This window comes from Lacerta agilis, chromosome 17, assembly GCF_009819535.1.
Source record: "Lacerta agilis isolate rLacAgi1 chromosome 17, rLacAgi1.pri, whole genome shotgun sequence".
Lineage (NCBI taxonomy): Eukaryota > Metazoa > Chordata > Lepidosauria > Squamata > Lacertidae > Lacerta > Lacerta agilis.
Window position 1 is genome coordinate 37,366,676 of NC_046328.1, and position 20,938 is coordinate 37,387,613.

Below are 20,938 nucleotides of genomic sequence, written 5' to 3' on the forward strand. Positions count from 1 at the left end.
TCCATCAACCCCTGGAAAAGGCGCCGCTACCATACATCCAGCCTTCCTTCCTGGGACTACATCTCCCATGATCCCCGCCTTTTCCCTTGGCTCGGCCGAGGGAACCACACAGGCTACTACTGTATACTGACTAGACCAGAGTTTCCCAAGTTCGGGCCTCCATCTGTTTTTGGACTACAACTCCCACCATCCCTAGCTGGCAGGACCAGTGGTCAGGGTTGATGGGAACTGTAGTCCTAGAAACAGCTGGAGACCCGAGTTTAGGAAACCCTGAAGTAGACCTATCTGTGCGTGGAATCAGCTCGCCCCCTTGTGCGCATGCGGCATCCGTGCGTCCCGCGCGTGCGGCGGCGGCGGCGCCTACGGAAGCCGGCAAGCCGGAAAGGAGGCGGAGGGAGACGGAGGCATCGAGGGGAAGGGGGCGTGGCCGGTCGCGTGACAGCGCTCGCGCTCTCTCCTCCGAGGGAGGGGGGCGGGGGGCCAAACAGCCGCGGCGGCGTCTTGCTCGCGCCAAGATGGCGGACGAGGGGAGCGAGGGGCTGCCGCGCTCCGTCCTGCCGGGCCCGCTGAGGGGCGGCAGCTCCGGGGGCGGCGGCGGCGGAGGCTCGGGCTCCTTGTCGTCGTCGTCGTCGTCGTCCGCAGCAGCAGCCGCGACAGGCTCGGCGCCGGCTCCCTCCTCCTCCTCCTCCACCGCCGCCGCCCCCACGGCTCCCCCGCCGCCGACGCCTCCCCCGGCGGGGCCTCGCGTGGTCCGCATCGTCAAGTCGGAATCCGGCTACGGGTTCAACGTGCGCGGGCAAGTGAGCGAGGGCGGGCAGCTGCGCAGCATCAACGGGGAGCTCTACGCGCCGCTGCAGCACGTCAGCGCCGTCCTGGGCGGGGGGGCGGCCGAGCGCGCCGGGGTGCGCAAAGGGGACCGCATCCTCGAGGTGTGAGTACGGGGGGGCGGGGGCGGGGGAGGGGGAGGGGAGGGAGGGTCTCTCATCCCCCCTCCCAACACACACCTGCAGCTCAGAGTAGCCTCTCCCCCTTTCTCCACACGCGTGTGCGTGTGTACACACAAACACGTGTGCAGCGTGAGGCTATGCACCCCGGAGTTATATGTGTGGATGTGTGTGTGTGTGTGTGTGTGTATGTATATGTATATACACCCATGCATGCATATAATTCAGTTCTGTTCTTAAGACTCATCAAATGCCATAGCTTGATGCCTCTGCTCAGGGGTCTAACCCCCCCAGCTACCTACAAATCGCAATTTTAGACCTCTTCCCTGTCTTTTCACTGTGGGTCTGTGGCTCCTGAGTTTATGCATAGGTTCAGTTGTGTTGATAAGACTCTGCCTTATCACTATCACTGTCCTTTCGCAGCGCCCACACAAGCACACGTGTGTAGAGGCAGTATATATTCTCCTGAGTTTATGTCTATATATTCAGCTGTGTTCTGATGCTGAAGATGGTGCTTCTTCTTAGTACCACAGCCCCATTCAAGATTCGCACCACAGGTGAGGGGATGCATTTAGTGTGCGTAACCTACCACAAAAAATAATTGTTTGTTGATTTCACCAAATGTATATACTGCTTGGTTGTAATAAAATCTCCAAGTACCTTATATTTATGTAGTCATATTCTCCATATATCTATATATGTATCTGTGTGCCTATATATAGGGGTGTGTGCAGTATGCCCCCCCCCACACAGTTGCATTTTGCTCAGTTATAAGCAGAGTAGGCCCATTGAAATCATATGGACTCAAATTAGCCAAGTGCATTGATGTCAGTAGGTTTGCACTGAGGATGGCATATATATGTATATACCCTGTTTCTCCTAAAATAAGCCATAGCCATAAAATAAGCCATAGCAGGATTTCTATGCATTTGGAAATATAAGCCGTTCCCCAAAAATAAGCCATACCCCGAAAATAAGCCATAGTGACGTGGTACCTCCCATTAAAACAGCCTGGAGAGGCGTGGCTATGCAGCGTACCGATGCGACACGGTTAAAATAAGACATCCCCTGAAAATAAGCCATACTGTGTTTTGTTGAGCGAAAAAATATATAAGACGGTGTCTTATTTTAGGAGAAACACGGTATATAGACAGCCCATATATAGACATGCAGAAAGAGTATTGTGAAACATTGAAGGCCAATAAATTTATTAAGGCATGAGTCTTAATGGGCTTCATTAGGGACATCTGATGAAGTGGACTGAAGCCTAGCAAAGCTTATATGTCCCAATATGCCAGGTTTCAAATTCCACAATACTTTATTTTTATTTTTAAAAAGCTTATTCTAGAGGAAGCCAGCACAGCTAACCCTCTGGGAAACATACCGAGTTTCAGAGTAAATAATAGATCATACTACATTTTAAAATTGCCTGTTTTTTTCACTACAGCTGAGATTTATTGGGGAGGCAGTGGATTGTTCCCACCACATCATATGCACGCTATTTGTATAACCCATTCCAAATTATGTAATCATATTCTCTCTTTTTCTGTTTAAAAAAATTACATTCTTGCAGTACACCATATAGATCATACTCCTCCTTTATATTCAAGATTTCCATTAAAGGTGAGGGGATATGTGGAGCTCCCCATCCTCTTGGGGGCAACCCACCTACAATTATATAGAAATGTTCCTCACATATTGGAGAATACCATATTGTGCTGCTACTTGCATCCTGGCCTGTTCAAGGTTTTCACTATAGTTGAGGGGGTATTTGGGGGAAAGGACACCCACTCAAAAGTTTTATTGCATTATTCCCTCTTTAGAAATGAAAAAAAAGTTTGATATTCTCAGATTATATCAGACTGAGCAAAGGAATGTTTAGGTTCTGGGGGAAGAGTTTTCTGCTTATGGTTTATGTAGCAATATTCTCCCTGTTAAAGGAAATGTGTAAGGGTTTTTCAGATTACATCACTGCTGCTTTAAACTTTCTCCTACAGGTGCATTTCACTTTGGTATAAACCACCCACAATTCATATACAGTAGCAAAATTCTAAAGTTGATTTATTAACTCCCCAGAGGACAGCATACAGCACTCTCCCTGGTATATGTAGGATTTCCCTATAACTTCACGGAGAGGTATGGGGAGCCCCCCTCCCCATTCCTCCACCAACACTTAATATTGTGATACCTTGCATCAGAGATAATGCTACTTTTTAGAATGGTTGGATCAAGACTGGCTACAGCTGTAGGGGATGGATATTATTAAGATACAGTATTATCATATGTCCTAATTGTTCTTCATGGCCTATTCAAGGCTTTGTTTTAGCTTCAGGCTTTTAGTCATTTCCAGATTCCTCTTTCCCTGCATGTTAATGAAAAAAAAGTGAGTGTAATGTTATAAACTGTAGGGAGTTTTTGTTTTTTAAAATCTCACCTTTCTTCCATCATGGAACCCAAGGCAATGGGGTGTATGGGATTCCCAGGGAGTCTTCTATTAATACACTGCTCCAACCCAGGCTTGGTTAGTGGTGGCCTCCTGTACCTTCAGACCATACCCTATGTGGGATCCTCCACTTGGAGACACCTTACTCACTCTCCTGTTCTCATAAGCGCCTTTCTTTTCTCTGTTAGACAGATAAAAAGAAGATTTGAAAGTCAGCAGGCAGGGTTGGAATATATGCCTGTGTGTAGCCTTCCTTCCCCAAAGGGATGATTTAGGGGGTATTGAATACAGGTGAAAACTGGGAGTCCCTTATTATCCCCCCCCCCAGTTATAAGTTGGAGAAGCTTGATTTTCATTATTATTATTTTTAACCACCCTGTGTAACTGACTTTAGTTTCTGCTGAACGTAACATTTTTGTTCTGCTGTGGCTGATTTCCCTCTTTCTCTCCTAGAAGATGGTTATGTTGCTACTGGGACTTTATGAAGTGTAAGCGGCCTTCAGAATTTCACGTTAATAAGATAAAAGTGGGGTTGTGGTTTTTTTTTACAAGATTATTGGGGGCCCTGTCTTCTCTTAGAGGCAATGCTCCCCCACCTACCATGGGCAATCTCTACCTTCTTGAATATACTAGTATTGGTAGCTATTTTCATTAAGTAGGGTTGCTTTAAAAAAAAATGAAAATCACCAATCTACACTACCGATGTGGGTTGCCATACGTTCAGATTTTCCCAGACATTTCGGTGATTTCTGCCCGGACACTGCTTAAGGGGTCTGAATAACAGACATACGGCAACCCTACATTAAGAAGCTCCTGATTCAGTCTATTCCTTCCCAAGCTCTCCCCTCAAACATCATCTCCATGAAGATGGAATAGAGAGGAGGACTTGTGTCTAGGAGGAAGTGTCTTTATCTCCTAGCAGATTATCCATGAAACTGTTGCATTGAAATGGTCCTGCTTAATAAAGCCTGATATGTCCTGATAAAAGTAGCAGAAAATGTTTCTCAGTAGTCTCTGGATTGTAGACAGTTCTCCCAACCTGGTGTTTTTTTGGGTTGTAGCCAACCGAGTTCTACTTAGAGAAGACGAATTGAAATTAGTGGACTTAAGTTAGTTGTGTGGATTTCAATGAGAGTCTGTTCTTGAGTAGCACTGCTTGCAACACTTGGGAGCGGATTTATTGGGTGTGGGTGCAATAGTTAGAAACAAGATTGCTTTCTGATCAATTTCTTGTTAGGACTGGTGTACAAGTCAGCTGGTCTTTCTCTGTTTCTTCCCCTGTTCATTCTTCAGAGCAAACCAGTTCCTAAGAATGTCTGTTTCATTTAAACGTTTTTGTTGAACATCGACAAAGAGTGTCTATTTACTAGGAGAAAATGAAGAGTTTTGTAGCAGTTGGAAGGATGTGTTGGACGTGCTGGGTTTGGATTCCCTTACTGTCTTCTTGAATTAAAATGTTTTGGTCCATGGGATGGCTAAAATAATGGCCTACAGGGCCAGCTTCTCTGCAAGACCAGTTACCCTCCCTACTAGTGGGTGCTTTGAGTTTTCTGTGCTGAGTGAGTTTGGGGGATGTCTGCAGAAGGGGGGAAAATGTGTCCTCGTTTTAGTCTTGTTAGTTGGGCAATGTTCCCATGAGCTGGAGAAAAAGTCACTGGTTTTTCCATTGCATGAATTAAACCCGGCATGGACAACTTTCTTAGTCAACCCTGGGTGGGGATTTTCGTTTTGCATGCTGCTGGCTTGGCGGACGATTTGTTCCGGTGCTTGGCAGTGGCATACGGTTGCAGTGCCTGCGTGGAATAGGGTCACTTCCATTTAAGAAGGAGAAGAGGTGGTTTGTGCTGTAAAATGAGTACGGTAATTAGGTCAATGCGAGGTTCCACTAACGTGGCCTAGAACAGCAATCTAGCAACTTCTGGGGTGGGGTTGTGGGGAAACAAAAAATGATATTGGACCCATCATATCTTCCGGGGTTCTGCACCTGACCGAACACATTTGGCATTCAAGCTTCTGTGGACACACAAATTGGGTCTTATTAAACTCACCATGGGGATCAAAACAGGACTCTTTCTCATGCATTGGAAGTGTCAAATATACTGTACTCCCTATTTTGGTCATACTGGTGGTTTATAGACATTACCGAATAATTCCGGATAGAAAACTTTTTAAAAACTTGTCATCCTTCTCTGAGGAACACCTCAGAAGGTCTTTGTTGCTGTCTGTTTGAATATTTGCACATGCAACCGAGCATGTATGGCTTTAAAACATTTTGCTTGTTCTGTGATTTATTCTGTGTAGCATTAATCCTTGTAGCATTAAAGATTGTGTGCCCCTTAGCACAATGAGAAGTTCTGCCCAACACCACCTGTTTGATACTCTTTAGGTTCTTGTGAAATAAGCTCAGCAAGGGGTGTGGCTTGGCTGGAGCCCTGCCTCCATTTTCCAGGCATGTGCATTTTCTCCCCATCCTCATGGAGAAATTCTGTGAGTCCTATTTCATGTTGCAAGTCAACCCTGCCCTTGATTTCGTCCAATCCCTCTCCTTGATCTGTAATAGGAACATGCTAGTGCTTCCCTACCTTAGCAGTGTTGCTGGATCAGGGCAGTGGCCCATCTAGTCTGACATCCTGTTCTCACCGTGGCCAACCAGATGCCTTTGGGAGACCCGCAAGTAGGACCTGAATGCAACAGCCCACTGCCCACCAGTGATTCCCAGCGAAGTGGTATTCTCTGAGTCTCAACTGAATCACGCCACATAAATGCTGTTACAATTATGATTTTGGGATGCCTTTGGGAAAGATAAAACTCTTTGTCTACCGGTACTGAAAGGTGAATATGAGCCTTTTTGTGTATTTTAAAGTTGTACTTCAAATATCTAAAGCCTTCCCAGGAAATGTAGCCCTGATTTCTTATTATACAAGTGAAACAGCACAGAGCTGAAGCTGGCATACTTTTACACTGGATGTAATTTCCCGTATTTGAATCAGTGAGGTAGTGGTGGTCAGAGGGAGAGTGGCTCCCCTTCTCACACCTTGCGTACCATGTTTAGAGGGCTGTGGGTGATGGGGCATGATCTAAACTTGACTTTGGAGGATGACGCTTGTGAGCTGCACCCAATGCTAGTCCTACTGGTAGACCTGATGAAAATGATGGCCATGGGCCCATGAATTATAGTGGGTCTCCTCTAGAACTTACCGGGTAGTTGGAGACAAAGCCTGTGGATTTCACGAAGGGCCTCCAGCCTTTCCTGCCCTACTATTTAGGGCAGTATTATGGTCATGATCTGGCCCTATTCGTTAAGATTGGGTGTGGGAGTGAGTCAAGCCCTTATTGCACGAGAGGAAGTGATGTAGGGCTCTGTGTGCAGGGCCAACCCACCCATGAGGCAAGATGAGATGACCGCCTCAGGCAGCAGGGTCCATCTGGCCTCCAAGGAATACATCTCTTTCTGCTGTTGCAGCAGAGATGGCTGTGGCATGCTCCTTAGAGCAGGCATAGGCAAACTCAGCCCTCCAGATGTTTTGGGACTACAATTCCCATCATCCCTGATCACTGGTCCTGTTAGCTAGGGATGGTGGTAGTTGCAGTCCCAAAACATCTGGAGGGCCGAGTTTGCCCATGCCTGCCTTAGAGGCTGGATCTGCCACTTCCTCGGCAGCCCTCCCAATTCCCCCTCTACAGTGGTCTCTTGGCAGATAGGCACTGCTGCTGGTCTCCTCCCACCCCTAAGGAGGAAATGGCAAGAGCTGCCCTCTGGAGTCTGCTCGGCGTGATTCAGGGCCCTCTCCTCACTTGTTATTGATGTAGATCTTGATTCCCCGCTTGTTCCCTATGTAGATCTTCACCGACACCTTCTTCCTTGGCAGGTGGGGGACAGGACGGAACGAGATGCCATTTTGTGGTTTGCCTCAGGTGCAAAACTGCCTTGGACCAAATTATGCGTTGTATCCAGCTAGGTTATCCTCTACAGATATCAGGGGCCCCAAGTTAGCCATGTCCATTAATCTCAGTGGGTCCACACTGTGCTTGACTAACCCTAGGAGTCAGAGTCCAGGAAACTTAAATAAACACAAGAGTTTTAAAGATTGTTCCTGTCTCTGCCTCACAAATTCCTACCCAGTTGGGGAAGTCAGGTGCTTGTGTGCCCTGTTTACAGGCTTGCTAAAGATATCTGGCTGGCCACATCTACAAGCAAGTATGCAGGGCTAAGAGAGATATTTGGCCTTGTCCACCAATGCATTTCTTGATATATACATTTTTAAAAAATAATCAAAGTTCCTTAATATCAACAGTTTTGAATTTCCTGGCCTGGGAAATTTGCAGCAACACATGCCATCTAATCCAGCGGGTGTCAACGAACTGTTTAGAGAATGAGTTGTTCTTTTTAGTAGTGTCTGGTGGAAAGTATTGGATATTTAGGAAGCACTTGGGAACAAGAGAGTTTTTGTTTAGCAGCTTGGGATATGGCAGGATTGGTTGCCTAGGTACAAACCAACAGGTATTTCTTGGAGGAAACAAGAACAAACTTTCATGTTGACTAGTATTCATGGAAAAGGCACTATGCAGCGATCAAGACCTATATATTTTAGATCAGAGGTGGAAAATCTTCGGCCCCCATTCCAAATGTGGCCCTCCATGCCTCTCTGTCTGGTCCTCTGGACTTCCTCCAGGTCTTGAATCTCCCTGGCTTAGCACCTTCCTCAAGTGCTTTTGCCTACTTGAATGCGTCCTTCAAAAGCTTGCCTAGATGAAAGACAGAAGTGTGTGGGAACTTCTGCTTTTCCATGCCTGGAATGTACCTTGTTGCACAAAGGTTAGAGAACCTTGATTCCATGTCTGGGGGGAAAGGGGAGAAATGAATGAATGAATGAATAATACAATAGGTTGCGACCCTAAGGCTGGAAAAAGTTATTTGCTTTAGAGGAAAAACCCTGCAATCATGATTCTCAATCAGTATCCGTAAGCATAGGAATGATTCCTTTTTTACAACAAGCGTTATAATTTCAGTACCGCTGATGATGTTTTGCCATGTCAACAGGTGTCATTGTGCTATTAATTTCTGAATTGCAGAAGTTAACAAAAGTTCACGCTATGTGATATAAAATCCACTGAGGACACTTTTCTTGCTTTCCTTTGCCCCAGTTTCATTCTGGTTATTGTGACAGTTCTGCTAGGTTCTGTGCCTGGTTCCCAAGAGTCATGTGCCCCACTTCCAAGAAACCAGACTGAGGAGTTTGCTTTCCCAGAAGTCTTGCTTCTAGCTGCTAAATAGTCTGCTGGTCTCTTATGTGGCTTCTAAGCTGAAGGTGGAATGGTGCTTTGCAGTGGGCCAGGAGGAAACAAGTTGTTTCCAGTGGTAGGTTGGTGGCCCATAGGGATGCAGTTAGGCAAAGTGGTGAACAATTGTTAGCTGGCATTGTAATCCTCATTCCCAAAATTTATACCGGTAACTTTCAAAAGTGCCTAAAGTATTCTAGGCATTGGTCAGGAAGAAGACATACTGGTCCCTGCATACAGCAGAGAGAAAGTGTTGACTTAACCCAAGCCAGACCCTTGGTCCATCTAGCTTAGTTTTGTCTACACTGACTGGCAGCAGCTCTCTAGTGTTTCAGAGAGATCCCACCCCCACCCTACACGGAGATGCCAGGGATCAAACCTGGGTGCCACCTCTTCGCCCATTTGCAGTCTAAAAAAATAAAATTTCTAGAGAAGAGGGGATTTGGAGGGGGGGACCTTTGCACTAGAGGGGTCAGAGTGTTTCTTTTAAAGTAGAACCTTTGCAATAATTAACCCGTGGGGAGGAAAAGGAATTGCCTCAGAACACCAAGAAGGAAAAACAAAAGTTTTGAGTCACTTGCAAAGGAGACAAGAGAGGGAAGGAGGCCAGGACAGGTGTAGGAGGAGCCTTGGCCCTCCAGATGTTGCTGAACTACAACTCCCATCATCCCTGCTTGGTAGGGCCAATGGATGTTGTAGTCCAGCAACATTGGGGCAGAGCAAAGTCACCATAGTTCACATTTTGCGTGCAGGAAGTCCCCTGGCACCTCCAGGTTTGCCCTTGGAGACTGGAGTAGATTACACATGCCAGGCCAGCCTTCCCCCAGAAGCTGACTGGGGGCTGTTGGGAGTCATAGTGCAAAACATCTGGAGGGCACCAGGTTGGGGAACACAGGGCTAGGGGACCAGTGGCCTGCCTGATAAGGCAGCTTCCCACATCCATAAGCTTCCAAACAAGGAACCTTCCTGGCCCTCCCTCCAGAGATGGTTGAATATTGAACCCTCCTGCTTGAAAGCCCCTTTGCTTCCCATCCTGTCCTTGAGGCATACAGCGAATCATGAGGTCACTCGCTTGCCTGTGCAACAGAACAAAAGCTGAACTCTTTATCATGCAGTACAAAGATACCAGTCCTTTAAAGGCTGGTTTTTAATTTTGCCGGAGCTGCTGCCGGGAGCATACAAAGTGGAGGGTCTGTTCTTTCCAAGTCGCTTCTGATAACAGGACTGCCCTTCTATGCACTGTGGAGGGATCTAGATAGGTCCCTCACTAGTCATAATGACAATATTCCCTTGCAGTCCCGCTCGGCGGCTCTGCCATTACCGGAGTGGCATTGGCAGCAACGGCGCCCCGGCTCCCACACCCGTGCCAGTAAATGTGACTCGGCTCATAAATCCCAGCCGCTCTCCTCCTTCCCCTTCTTGGTTTCTCTTTCTTTTTTTACTGTTCCGCTATCTGCCGAAAGCCCTTGAGGGAGGATCATAAACCATTCCTGCGTTCTGGGCATCACCTCCTTGTAGAGTGGATAGGTTTCTTAATAGGAGTGTGTCAGGCACCTTGAAAAAGTTATTTTGTGGGCAAAGCTACCTGAGGCAAGATGACGCCTTCCTTTTCCTCCACCACCAATGGCAAAGATCTGGGTAACTTTGACCCCCGCCCCAGCAGAGGTCCCTCCCTGTCCTTTGTAGGATTTGTGACAGTGATTGCTTCTTTAAGGCCACACCACCCTGATTTGAGGAGGAGGAGGAGGAGAAGGTTGAATAATGCAGCTGCTCTGCCCCTATGGAGGTTCCCTGGGCATGGTTTTAGCACTGGGCGGAGAGGATTGGACAAAGTCACAAGGGATAAGGCTGCCAAGGGCTGCTAGCCACAGTGGCTATGCTCCGGAGATCTGAACACTTTGCAACATCTGCCTGATGCGGTCAGCCGGACAGGAAGTGAGCTTTACTTCCAAGTAAAGCCAGCTGAGGATGGCAGCCTTTAGTTACCTGCTTTCTCCACGGTCTTAATGAGCCAAGAGGAATGCAGAGCTTGGCGAAGGCATAGAATCGGTCTCTGAAAGCAAGGCGGTGTCCCATCTGCATTTGGATATTTTCACAGTGCTCGAGCTTGGGAGAGGTCGCCAGAAAATGGCTCAGTGAAGGGATCGGCAGAGTGAGCAAGGCCAAAATATTTCTGTCTTGTGGGTTGACTTAGCACTTAAAAAAAAAAAAAAAGCTGCGGGATTCTGCGTTAGGACACAGCATTTTGTGGGTGCTTCTGTACTTGCTCAGGAAGCAGAGTGTCGGACTCTCTCCCCCCCCCCCCGCCCGAGAAGCTCACAAATAGTGTATGAAGGGTGGTAGCCCTCCCTTATTGTTCATCCCCTGCAGCTGGTAGTTAGAGGTAGACTGTCGTTAGAGGTAGACTGTCCCTAAGCCCAGAGGCTCTATAAAGTCATCATGGCTAATGACCTTTTTAGCTGTGCTGTCTAAATCTGTGGCCTTAGATAAATTTCGCTGCTTAATTAACATGTTATAAGAAGTACCCTTCCTTTTGTGGACTTACTGCCATTCAGCTTCTTTGGGTGAGCCAGAGCTCTGGCATTCAGTGGGGAAAAGACCGCTTCCTTATACCATTTAATAATGATACGAACCTCTGTCTTACCTATCTACCCTTTAGACACTTTTATAAGAAAAAGAAAGAAAAGGCCCCCAATGTTAGCTTTTCCCCAGTGGAGAAACGGCTCTGTCCTTTGATAATTTTTGTTACCCTTTTCTGCACCTCTTCCAGCTCTGCCGTATCTTCTTTGGGATCAGGGGGGCGGTATCCTGAGTTCTGGTCAGTCACGAAATGCCTTGGTTTGGGTTAGTCAAAGTGTTCTCTCCTGGCCTCCTATACCCCATCTGTTAAATGGGCATAATAGAGTCTTCCCTAAATGTTTTGGACCACAAATATATGAAAGAGTGCCTCCTTCCGTACAGACTAGCCTAGGGGTTATGTTTGGTGAAAAAGACCCTCCTGTTGGTTCTGTTGCCCTCAGACATTTGAGGGGTGGGAGTGGCTCATGAGAGGGCCTCCTCAGTGGTGGCCCCAAGAATGCAGAACTCACCCCCCATAAAGATGCGCCTGGCAGCATCTCTCTCTAGTTTCTGGTGGTTGATGCTTTCAAGTGTTTCAAAGCACTGGTTGCTTAAAATTAATATTATTTCAGTACAAACCATCATATTAACGTTTTTAACACTTAAACAGTTTCACAGCTATGTTCTTTTGTTCTCATTTAATTTCCAAAACCACCTTCAGCATGACCCCATAACGTTTGCAGTGCAGTTTAGCGGCTGAAGTCCTTCCCAAAAGAGCAAAGACTGCGTCCCTTTGTTGCAGACTTCCTAATTGAAACAAAACAAATTACGCGGAAGCATGCGAGAGGAAAGTGGTGCGGGTAAATCCCTCGCGGGGCTCTTGCTCCATTACTTGGACTACTTCCAGGCTGTTGCCCCAAAGGAAATAGCTGGCAGGGCTTGGCCTGCGCCGGAAGGTGCCTTGCCAGCACCAGACCTCTTTAGGAGGCTTGTTAAATTGAAATTCCCTCGTGCTGAGAATTCTGGATCTGCCGGAGCAAATGTGCTTGTGCGAGATCCGCTGGCGTGCAGTTTCTTAGGGAGCACATTTTTTGCTGTGCCTCAGTTTCCCCATACCCCAGACAAGGCGCTGCATTGGGCGGAGGAGATGCCTGGAGGGAACCAGCTTTTCAGAGCATAGCGTGCGCTGCAGTTCTTAGCTCATTTGCCTTCCCCACCAGTGGTGGCTGGTGCCCATTGGGAGAATTGGGTTTTGTCCCCCACCCTCCTGTCGCATTCAGCAATATTGATACTAAGGAGGAGACTTTCATGCCAGCCGTGTAAGCAAGAAGGCAGGCCGGTGGGCTTGGAGGAGGCTGGAGCGGCAGTGCCCCCATTGCTGTAATAGACCAGCCTCCCCTGATTCCCACAACCTTGAGAAGTACACCAGTGTACTTGAAAGAATTTATACCAGTGACAAAAGACCTGTGCTGGCTGTCCATTAGTTACTGAACCGAGGTCAGTGCTTTGCTATATATACACATACACACACACACACACACACCCCACCTCCCCCCCCCCCAAACCATGACTCAAGGCTGCTCACAGAAATGAAAACAAATAACTGATAAAACACACTTGCTGCCTAAAATTCAGATGGGAGGGAAAAGGTACCACATGCCACCAAGAGCCCTGCTTGGCAGTGATGAAAGCTATGCCCAGTGAAGGGGGCCTTTTTGTACATCGTGGCAGAGCCCACCCGTTGTTTCTGTCCCTCAGCTCAGTCTTAGGGTGGGTCATGAACCAGTGACCTGAAGGATGTTTGGCTGCCCAAAGGCCAGCCACCTTTCACCAAGGGGTGAGAAAAGAGAAGAGAGGGGCCCTTGGCTCCACAGGCCAAAGCAAATCGACTGGCAGCCCCCGGTTCGACACTGGGCCTACCTGATAGCCAGTGTCTTGGTCGGTCGGTTGGTGGCTAATGTTTTGAACAGGAGAGAAAGCAAGCAGGATGTTCTGCTGTGCTGAAACCGGGCAAGGGCGGGCGGGAAAAGAGAGGCTGCCAAATTCTCATTATTTACAGGTGAAAATCAAAAAAATAGAATATCATGGAAAGCTTCATTTCTTTCAGTAATTCAGCTTAAAAGGTGAAACTAATATATGAGATAGACTCATGACATGCAAAGCGAGATATGTCAAGCCTTTATTTGTTTTAATTGTGATGATTATGGCGTACAGCTGATGAGAACCCCAAATTAACAATTTCAACTTTGGGGTTTTCATCAGCTGTACGCCATAATCATCACAATTATAACAAACAAAGGTTTGACATATCTCGCTTTGCATGTCATGAGTCTATCTCATATATTAAACTCCAGTAGCTAATGAAAACAATTGCTTACATAAATGGACTTTTCCACGATATTCTAATTTTTTGAGTTTCACCTGTATACCAGGCCTGGCCAGTGCAGCCGCCTTACCCTGCTCGCTGATTGCAAAGGCAGTCTTGTGCACCTGTGCCTGGGGAGGGCTAGATAGAGCCCCCCCATCCCCTGACAGCATGTATGTTTTAAACAGATTTTATATATTTATATAGTTTTAGTTCTATCAGTGTGTTTAATTGTATTTTAACGATTGAAATTTTCTGTGTTTTTAGCAGTTCTTGTTTTTACCCGTAAGCTGCCTAGAATCCCGTCAGGGGAAAAAGGCGGGTTATAAATAAGTATAATAGCAATGATTATGGTGTCCAAGCTCCCGCACTGCCTGTAGATAAAAAAATAAATAGGAAATCCACAGATCTGCTTGGCCTGGCCTCAATTTGGAATCGCTCTTGTTCTCCAAACAATCCTCCCTGGGGACAGGGCAGGTCTGCTCCTTGTGGGAAGAGACAGATTTCAGGTCCCAGGGGCCAGAACCAGGAAACGTCCCTGAGATTCAGAGCGTGGCAACTCCCTGGCGCTTGTTTTTCCTTTCTTCCATAAGAAGGAAGAGAATTGAAGCACAACAAACCCGAACAATTAATTCATTCACTAAAAAAAAAAAAAGGCAGCGGTAGCACCAGCGGCCGCTGGCGATCTCTTCCCTCTGTGCTTCCCCGTTTCAGCTTGTGCAGGCAGATCTGCAGTTCTTGGCTTTACGCAGCCGGTTGTTCTCAGCTGGGTTGCCATGGAGACCTGACTGCAAAAGGTCCTAGCCTTTCGGTCCCCTCCGATGTGGCATCGGGAGCCGGATCGGGGCCAGGGACCAGCAGCTTCATCCCCAGGGTCGAAGGTGCAGTTGCGCTCTGTTCTTAATTAGCCATGACTCTTTCCTTCTGGCAATGTGAGCTCCAGGGAACTGGTTCTATGTTGATCTCTCCCCACCTGGCCCAAGCGCTGTCTGGCGAGGGGTCTTCCCTGCCCCTGGGTCTGCCCCTCGTGGTGGCTGCGGCTGACGTAGCAAAGGCACTCTGTGTAGTTCCTTCACTCTACAAAGTGTGACTTTGTTTGCTGCTCCCGCCTGACTGCTGCAGAGATTGGCTTTGCTCACGTTTGCCTCCACGTTTTAGCTGGGCATGTCAACGCTGGAACGAGGGGTGTAGCTGCAAAAGGGGAGAGAGAGGAGGGTACAGGTTGCATCTAGGGAACATCAGAAGCCGCCTGACACCAAGTCAAACCATTGCCCCATCCAGCTCAGTATTGTCTTAACTGCCTAGCAGAGGCACTCGGGGGTTTTTCAGGCGGGTCACATTCCCAGCAGTGCCCCATTGACGACCCTGATAGACCCATTGGCCTCCCCTGCAGTCATCCACCTAGGCCCGCAGCTGCTTTGCTTCAGTAAGGTTGCAAAAGCCCCATGTACCTTCAGACTGTAGCATAAAGGTTAAACCTTCTTAGATAAATGGCAGTAAAACAAGGCAGAGCAATTTTAAAAAACTGACTACAGATGGGAGTTGGAATCCTGCAACATCTGAAGGGCCACGGCGTCCTGAGTCCAGGCTCCCCACTGCTGGCCAGTCCAGCCTCCCTTAGAAGGGAATTGTGTCACCCCACACAGCCAACCCTGCCTCACCTGGTTTCCAGTCATGAGCTGAGCTCACATTTTGCAATGGTTTTAGGTTTCCAAGTGCTCTTTAGGGGCAACCCTTTCTGAGAGTGTTGTTATAGTAGAGTAACGTGGCTATAACCTGGGGGATGAGCAACAGCGGACAGATGAAGTTGTTTCAGTGGCAATTTGTTCAGATTGTAAGCTATTTTACTGTTTTGAAATGAACTGCCCTGGCCACGGCCCTTAAAGTAGAACACAAATTTGGGCTCTAGTTCATGGGCAGGCAGTTTCCTTGTGATGGATGAGGCCTGGGATTGGCTCACACCTTGATATTATTATTTTTTGGTTTATTTCAGCAGCAGGTAATGTCCATTTAGCCAGGATGTTGCTGGCGGGGGAGCCGGGACACCCACCATTCTTTAAACTGTTGAATAAACTATTTTAGATGCCTTTAACCAACAATCTTGCCAACCGAATAAACACAGCTAAATTTAGTTCTGTAGCGGGAAAAGAAAGTCAGTGCTTCTCCTTGGAGGTCTGTGAGGGAACTGTGGTCAGGGTGTGCGCTCAATGTGCTGGCAGGCGTGAGCCTTTTGAAAACACACTCGCTTCTTGTGGTCAGTTTTCTCGGGCCTGTGTGGTCAAGACCAGATTTGACAGCCTCCTCCCCGCTGGATCCTGCAGCTGTGACTTTAAAGGTGAAGATTCCTGCATTAATCCTACTACTACTACTGTACTACATTTATTACATATACCCTGCCCATCTGACTGGGTTGCCCCAGCCGCTCTTGGCCGATGGGGGTTGGACTAGATGACCCTCGGGATCCCTTCCAACTCTACAGTGCTATGATTTTATGATTCACAGCTGGGGCGCTGTCTTGTTCAGGATTTGGCGTGGATATTTTGTGCCTGTATGTATTAAACGAAGCTGGAGGCTCTGCCGGGGTCCAGGCCTTGTAACAATCCTCCCCCCGCCCGCTGGCCCTGCTTTGCACCCTCCTTGAGTGTCTTTGCCTGGCCTGAATGTGCCTTTGAACTCTCACTGTGTGATTTGCTCACCTGGATGGAGGATAGAGAGGGGTGTGCTTAGAAACTAGCTTACTATATCAAGGTAAAATTTGCATCATCCTCTGCCCACTTTCATGGTGTGCAAACCCTTAAAAAGCCCCCGCCCCGGTCTTAAACGTGAAACCTGTTTGCTGTAGGTGAGCTGCAGAGCATGATTTTTGCCTGCAGACATTCCCTGGCTGAACTAGCTTCCCAGGTAGCCCCATCCTTTCCCCTGAGACCGTAGACATCGGCTGCCAGTGTAGGTAGCTCTGGGCTACATGAATGGTTGGCTTGACGGAGGCAGCAGTGCTTCTGTGTGCCACTTGCTAGAAACTGTGTGAGGGGAGGGTGCTCTTGTGCTCAGGCCCCGCTTGCGGTTTTCCCATAGGCGTCTGGTTGGCCACTGTGGGAACATTATATCAGGCTAGATGATCCATTGGCTTGATCCAGCAGCCTCTTCTTGTGTTCTTATGACTTGGTATAAGGCAGCACCCATTGAGCCTTCTGGGGGACTCCGTTCACATCAGCTTCCTACATTCTGCCTGGCAAGTCGTTTCCCAAAATGTGGAGACTGTGGTTTAGCATCGTAGGCTGGCAAAGACATTAATCAGTACACGTCCCATATGTTTATTAAAAAAAATACCCCTGTCCTCTGACTTTCTTGTTTTAGGACCTTGGAGGAAGGACCTTAAATGAGGAATTGTATGGTTTGGTGTATATATCGCCCCTTCCCATTGCTTCTCCCCCAGCCATTCAGACTTACTTTCGTGGCTTGCGCTGGCTCCGTTTGTAGTTTTATATCCTGTGGCCAGGATCCAAAGGTCCCTATACGATCTTCTGTTTGTGCAGGGGGCTTTCCAGCCTCCCCTTTTCAGTGGTGGCCTCCTGGGAAGATTGTGGAGGGGCTCCTGAGTCACAGGGGTCTGCAGCTGGAAGGGAAAGCAAATAACACCCTCTCCCTTTTGTGCATCACACACACACACACACACACACAGGCCAAAATGATTCAATATTCCTTCTGCAGCACAAAAACACCTTCAGCCTCCCTTTCGACTTGCTTTGCCTGAACACTTCCTGCCAACTGGATCCTTTTAAAAACTGGAACATCCTCTCCTTCCTGCTCTCACCCCCCCCCCCCCCGCCAAAGGCAAAGCCTCTTCTGGGCGGCCATATATCCCCATCGTCTAGCAGATAACATAGGAAACTGCCTTATGCTGAGCCAGACACTTGATCCCTCTTGTTCAGTGTTGTTTACACTGACTGGTAGCAGCTCCCCAGGGTTTTGGGCAGAGGGTCTCTCCCAGCCGAGCCTGGAGAGGCCGCCAGGGATTGAACCTTCTGCATGCGAAGCAGGTACTGTGCCACTGAGCCCATCGCCCAACCTTGTCCGCATTTGAGATTGTGAGCCCTTTGGGGGCAGAGACTGCCGGTGCCGTGTTCCGCACAGTGCCAGTTCTTAACTACAGATCAGTGCTCTCCTTCCAGGCTGTTAGCGAGAGAGCAGTAGCATCTTCAGGATTTCCAGGGGTCTCTTTCATGGCTGTTCCACCCAGAGAGCAGCAGAGGTCAAGGTAGCCACTGGGGTATGTGGGGCAGTGGTACATGGACACTTCTAGTGCTGGGGGGGGGGTTCTAGGGAAGGCCCCTGAGATGCTGGCACCTACTGTCCATATCTTCTGCTCCTGTCCCCTCCAGTATTCTCAGTTGTGAACTGGGGAGGAGATGGAAGAAGACAAGCAGTAAAGCAGACGATTCCTCCCACAATGCTTTGCTGTCCTCCATACTGCCGCTCTCCTATTCGAGGGGGTTGAGAGATTCTGCCGCCCCTGCCAGCTCACATAGCAAGTCTTGGAGGTGGGGGCAGAGCAGCCTGGAGAAAATGTCTCTGCCTCCCCCTCCTGTTGTCTATTTGGGTGGCCTTCACATCTCTAGAAGCCTCCCTGCGTTCTTTTTTCCGCCAAAGATCTTGAGGTGGCGTGCGTGAATCCCCCCCTCCCTCATTTAATCCCCACAACAACCCTGAAAGGGAGCTTAGATTGAGAGGCAATGACTGGCCAAAGGTCACTCCCAGTGAGCTTCATGCCCAAGTGGGGATTTGAACTCTGGTCTCTCTGAGGGTCCTAGTCCGACTCCCTTTTAACTGCTACAGGTAGGTAGCCGTGTTGGTCTGCCATAGCCAGAACAAAATAAAAAATAAAAAAAATTCCTTCCAGTAGCACCTTAGAGACCAACTAAGTTTGTTCTTGGTATGAGCTTTCGTGTGCATGCACACTTCTTCAAATACGTATCATACGAAGAACAAACTTAGTTGGTCTCTAAGGTGCTACTGGAAGGATTTATTTTTTATTTTTTTATTTTGTTTTCCCATTTAACTGCTACACCGCATCTGCTCTCTAGCAGTGGTTGTCTCTTTTCCTTGGAGGGCTCCCCCTTCCACACTTCCTGTTCTTCAGTTGGCCTTGCATTGGTGAATTGGACTGTTAATATATGGAGCTGGGGAATGGCTCTCTTGCTATCCTGCAGACGAGACCCCCCCCCCCTTGGCGAGGGTCACATGGACGACCTGCCCGGTCTCTTGGTCGCTCTGGAGGGAGACCAAGAGCCACAGATGTGCAGGGACTCAGTGCCTCTAATTAACAATTTTACACACAGTCTACTAGCTGCTTTAGGATACAGGCTTCTAATCTGCCTATTGCCTTGTTGTTGTTGTTTTGAAGATAATGTCTCAGGCTCCCTGTGGATGATTTTCCCCTCAAGCTCAATGTTCTCTCTGAATTCAGTCTCGTCCAAGCTCCTCTGGATTTCTGAGGCATTGTTCTCTGCAAGTAAAAGTCCCCGGAGAAGGAAATTCCTCTCTATTGGGGGAAGTGTGTGTGTGTTGCGTTTTCAAGAGCCAGAAAGTTGCCTTCCCCGCCCCTCTCCTCCCGCACGGGTCTGTTTACAAAACATTTCCTTCCCAAGTTCCCAAATGATTTTGCCCGCGTGTGCCTTAAACGGGATGTGACAGGCTCCTGTCGAGTTTGTAAATAGCATTGAACAGGGCGGCGGCGGGGGGGGGGGGCAAGTTCTGCAGCCTTAGTCAGTAACTCGTCTGAGCTGTAAGTGCAAGGTGTCTCCTGAAGAATTGCTGTCCCTTCAGCTCCCATCCTGTGTGTGTGTGTGTGTGTGTGAGAGAGAGAGAGAGAGAGAGAGAGAGAAGTTAGGTTGCTCTAAATGCACCTCCTCCCCATAGGCATCACTTTCCAAATATTTCCCCACCAAATCGTCTTTACTGCATAGGTTTCTGGGTTAGTGGCATCAGCCACTGAGCTCAATGGCTTAGAGAAGAAGTTAAGAATGAGAGCAAAGGACATCTATAAGGATATTTATTGATAATATTTTTTAGTTGCATTTCTCACGGAGTGACACAGATCAACTTGCATTGAAACCAGTTAGGAACATCCAACAACAGTCTAAAAACACAGCTAAACGGATAAGACAGATCAGGAGTTACTCATCCCACCCCACTAAGAGAGGCCACAGTGCCACCATTCAAATCAAGGGCCGAAAGCCGAGGCAAAGAGAAAAGTCTTTGCCTGGAGCCTCCAAAAGAAGGTGCCAGGCGAGACTTCCTGGGGAGAGCACCCCACAAGTAGAGGAAGGCCCAATCTCATGTTGCCACGCTCCTTTTATTTCCAAGTGGAAGCTTGTAAAAAAGGCGTCTGGGCAGCTAAGCAGGGCAGCTTGCAGCAGAGATCATCTTGAAATCCGCACACCACCCAGGTTATTATTAAATGATGGCAAGCAATAGTTAGACACACTCCTTTTTTGTAATGAGATTTTTATTAAAGTTTTTCATAATACGATAAAATAGCTGCTACAAAAAATAGAAATAGAATAAGTAGAGTACGGAGTCCTCTCTTAAAAGTAATTCATATCCCTTACCACTCACAAAAGATAGTAGCTCATCCTAACTCTCGCCTGGGATTCTTCCTATCTCTTTCCAGCCTTTTGCACTTCTTAAGAGGGGCCTGATACACCAGATGTAAGGCAGCAGGGAAAGTCCTGAATTTTAACACCCCCTGTCCCTTTATTTTCCTGTGATGTTCAAATCCTAGAGCTGTTCTGTCGCTTCAGTTTCTGCACTCGTTTTTATTTGCTAATACTGACTCCGGTAACATTGACGCCTGCCTCAAGCTTGTGGAACGACCGTCTCCCCCTTCTCCTCTGCCAGGAACGGCGTGAACGTCGAAGGGGCGACGCACAAGCAAGTGGTGGACCTGATCCGGGCGGGAGAGAAGGAGCTGATCCTGACGGTTCTGTCAGTGCCCCCCCACGAGGCCGACAACCTCGACCCGAGCGACGACTCTCTGGGCCAGTCGTTTTACGACTACACTGAGAAGCAGGCGGTGCCCATCTCCATCCCCACCTACAAGCATGTGGAACAGAATGGTGAGAAGTTTGTGGTGAGTACCAGCCCGGCTGGGGGGGGGGTCCCTCTCGGGTGCCTGTGCCTCGTGACGGAGGGCTTTGGAAGGCTCCGGCATGTCTTTCTGCTCCCCGACTGGTGTACAGTCCTGCTATCAAATGTTTGGGCAAAAGAGAGAGTGTCGGCCTTCAGCGTTTGCCCGTATGCAACTCTCCTGTCTGTCTCTTGGGAATGCACAGGGGAGAGGAGCGG

General features: G+C 48.2%; 1 protein-coding gene across 1 annotated transcript in view; it reads left to right on the forward strand.

Annotated features, from left to right (window-relative positions):
* Positions 1–515: 515 nt before the first annotated feature.
* SNX27 (sorting nexin 27) overlaps positions 516–20,938 on the forward strand; it is a 35,776-nt gene continuing 15,353 nt past the window's right edge. Inside the window, exons 1-2 of the mRNA XM_033174287.1 lie at positions 516–931; positions 20,492–20,723. Coding sequence (XP_033030178.1) covers positions 516–931; positions 20,492–20,723 — 648 coding nt within the window. The remainder of the gene's footprint in view (positions 932–20,491; positions 20,724–20,938) is intronic.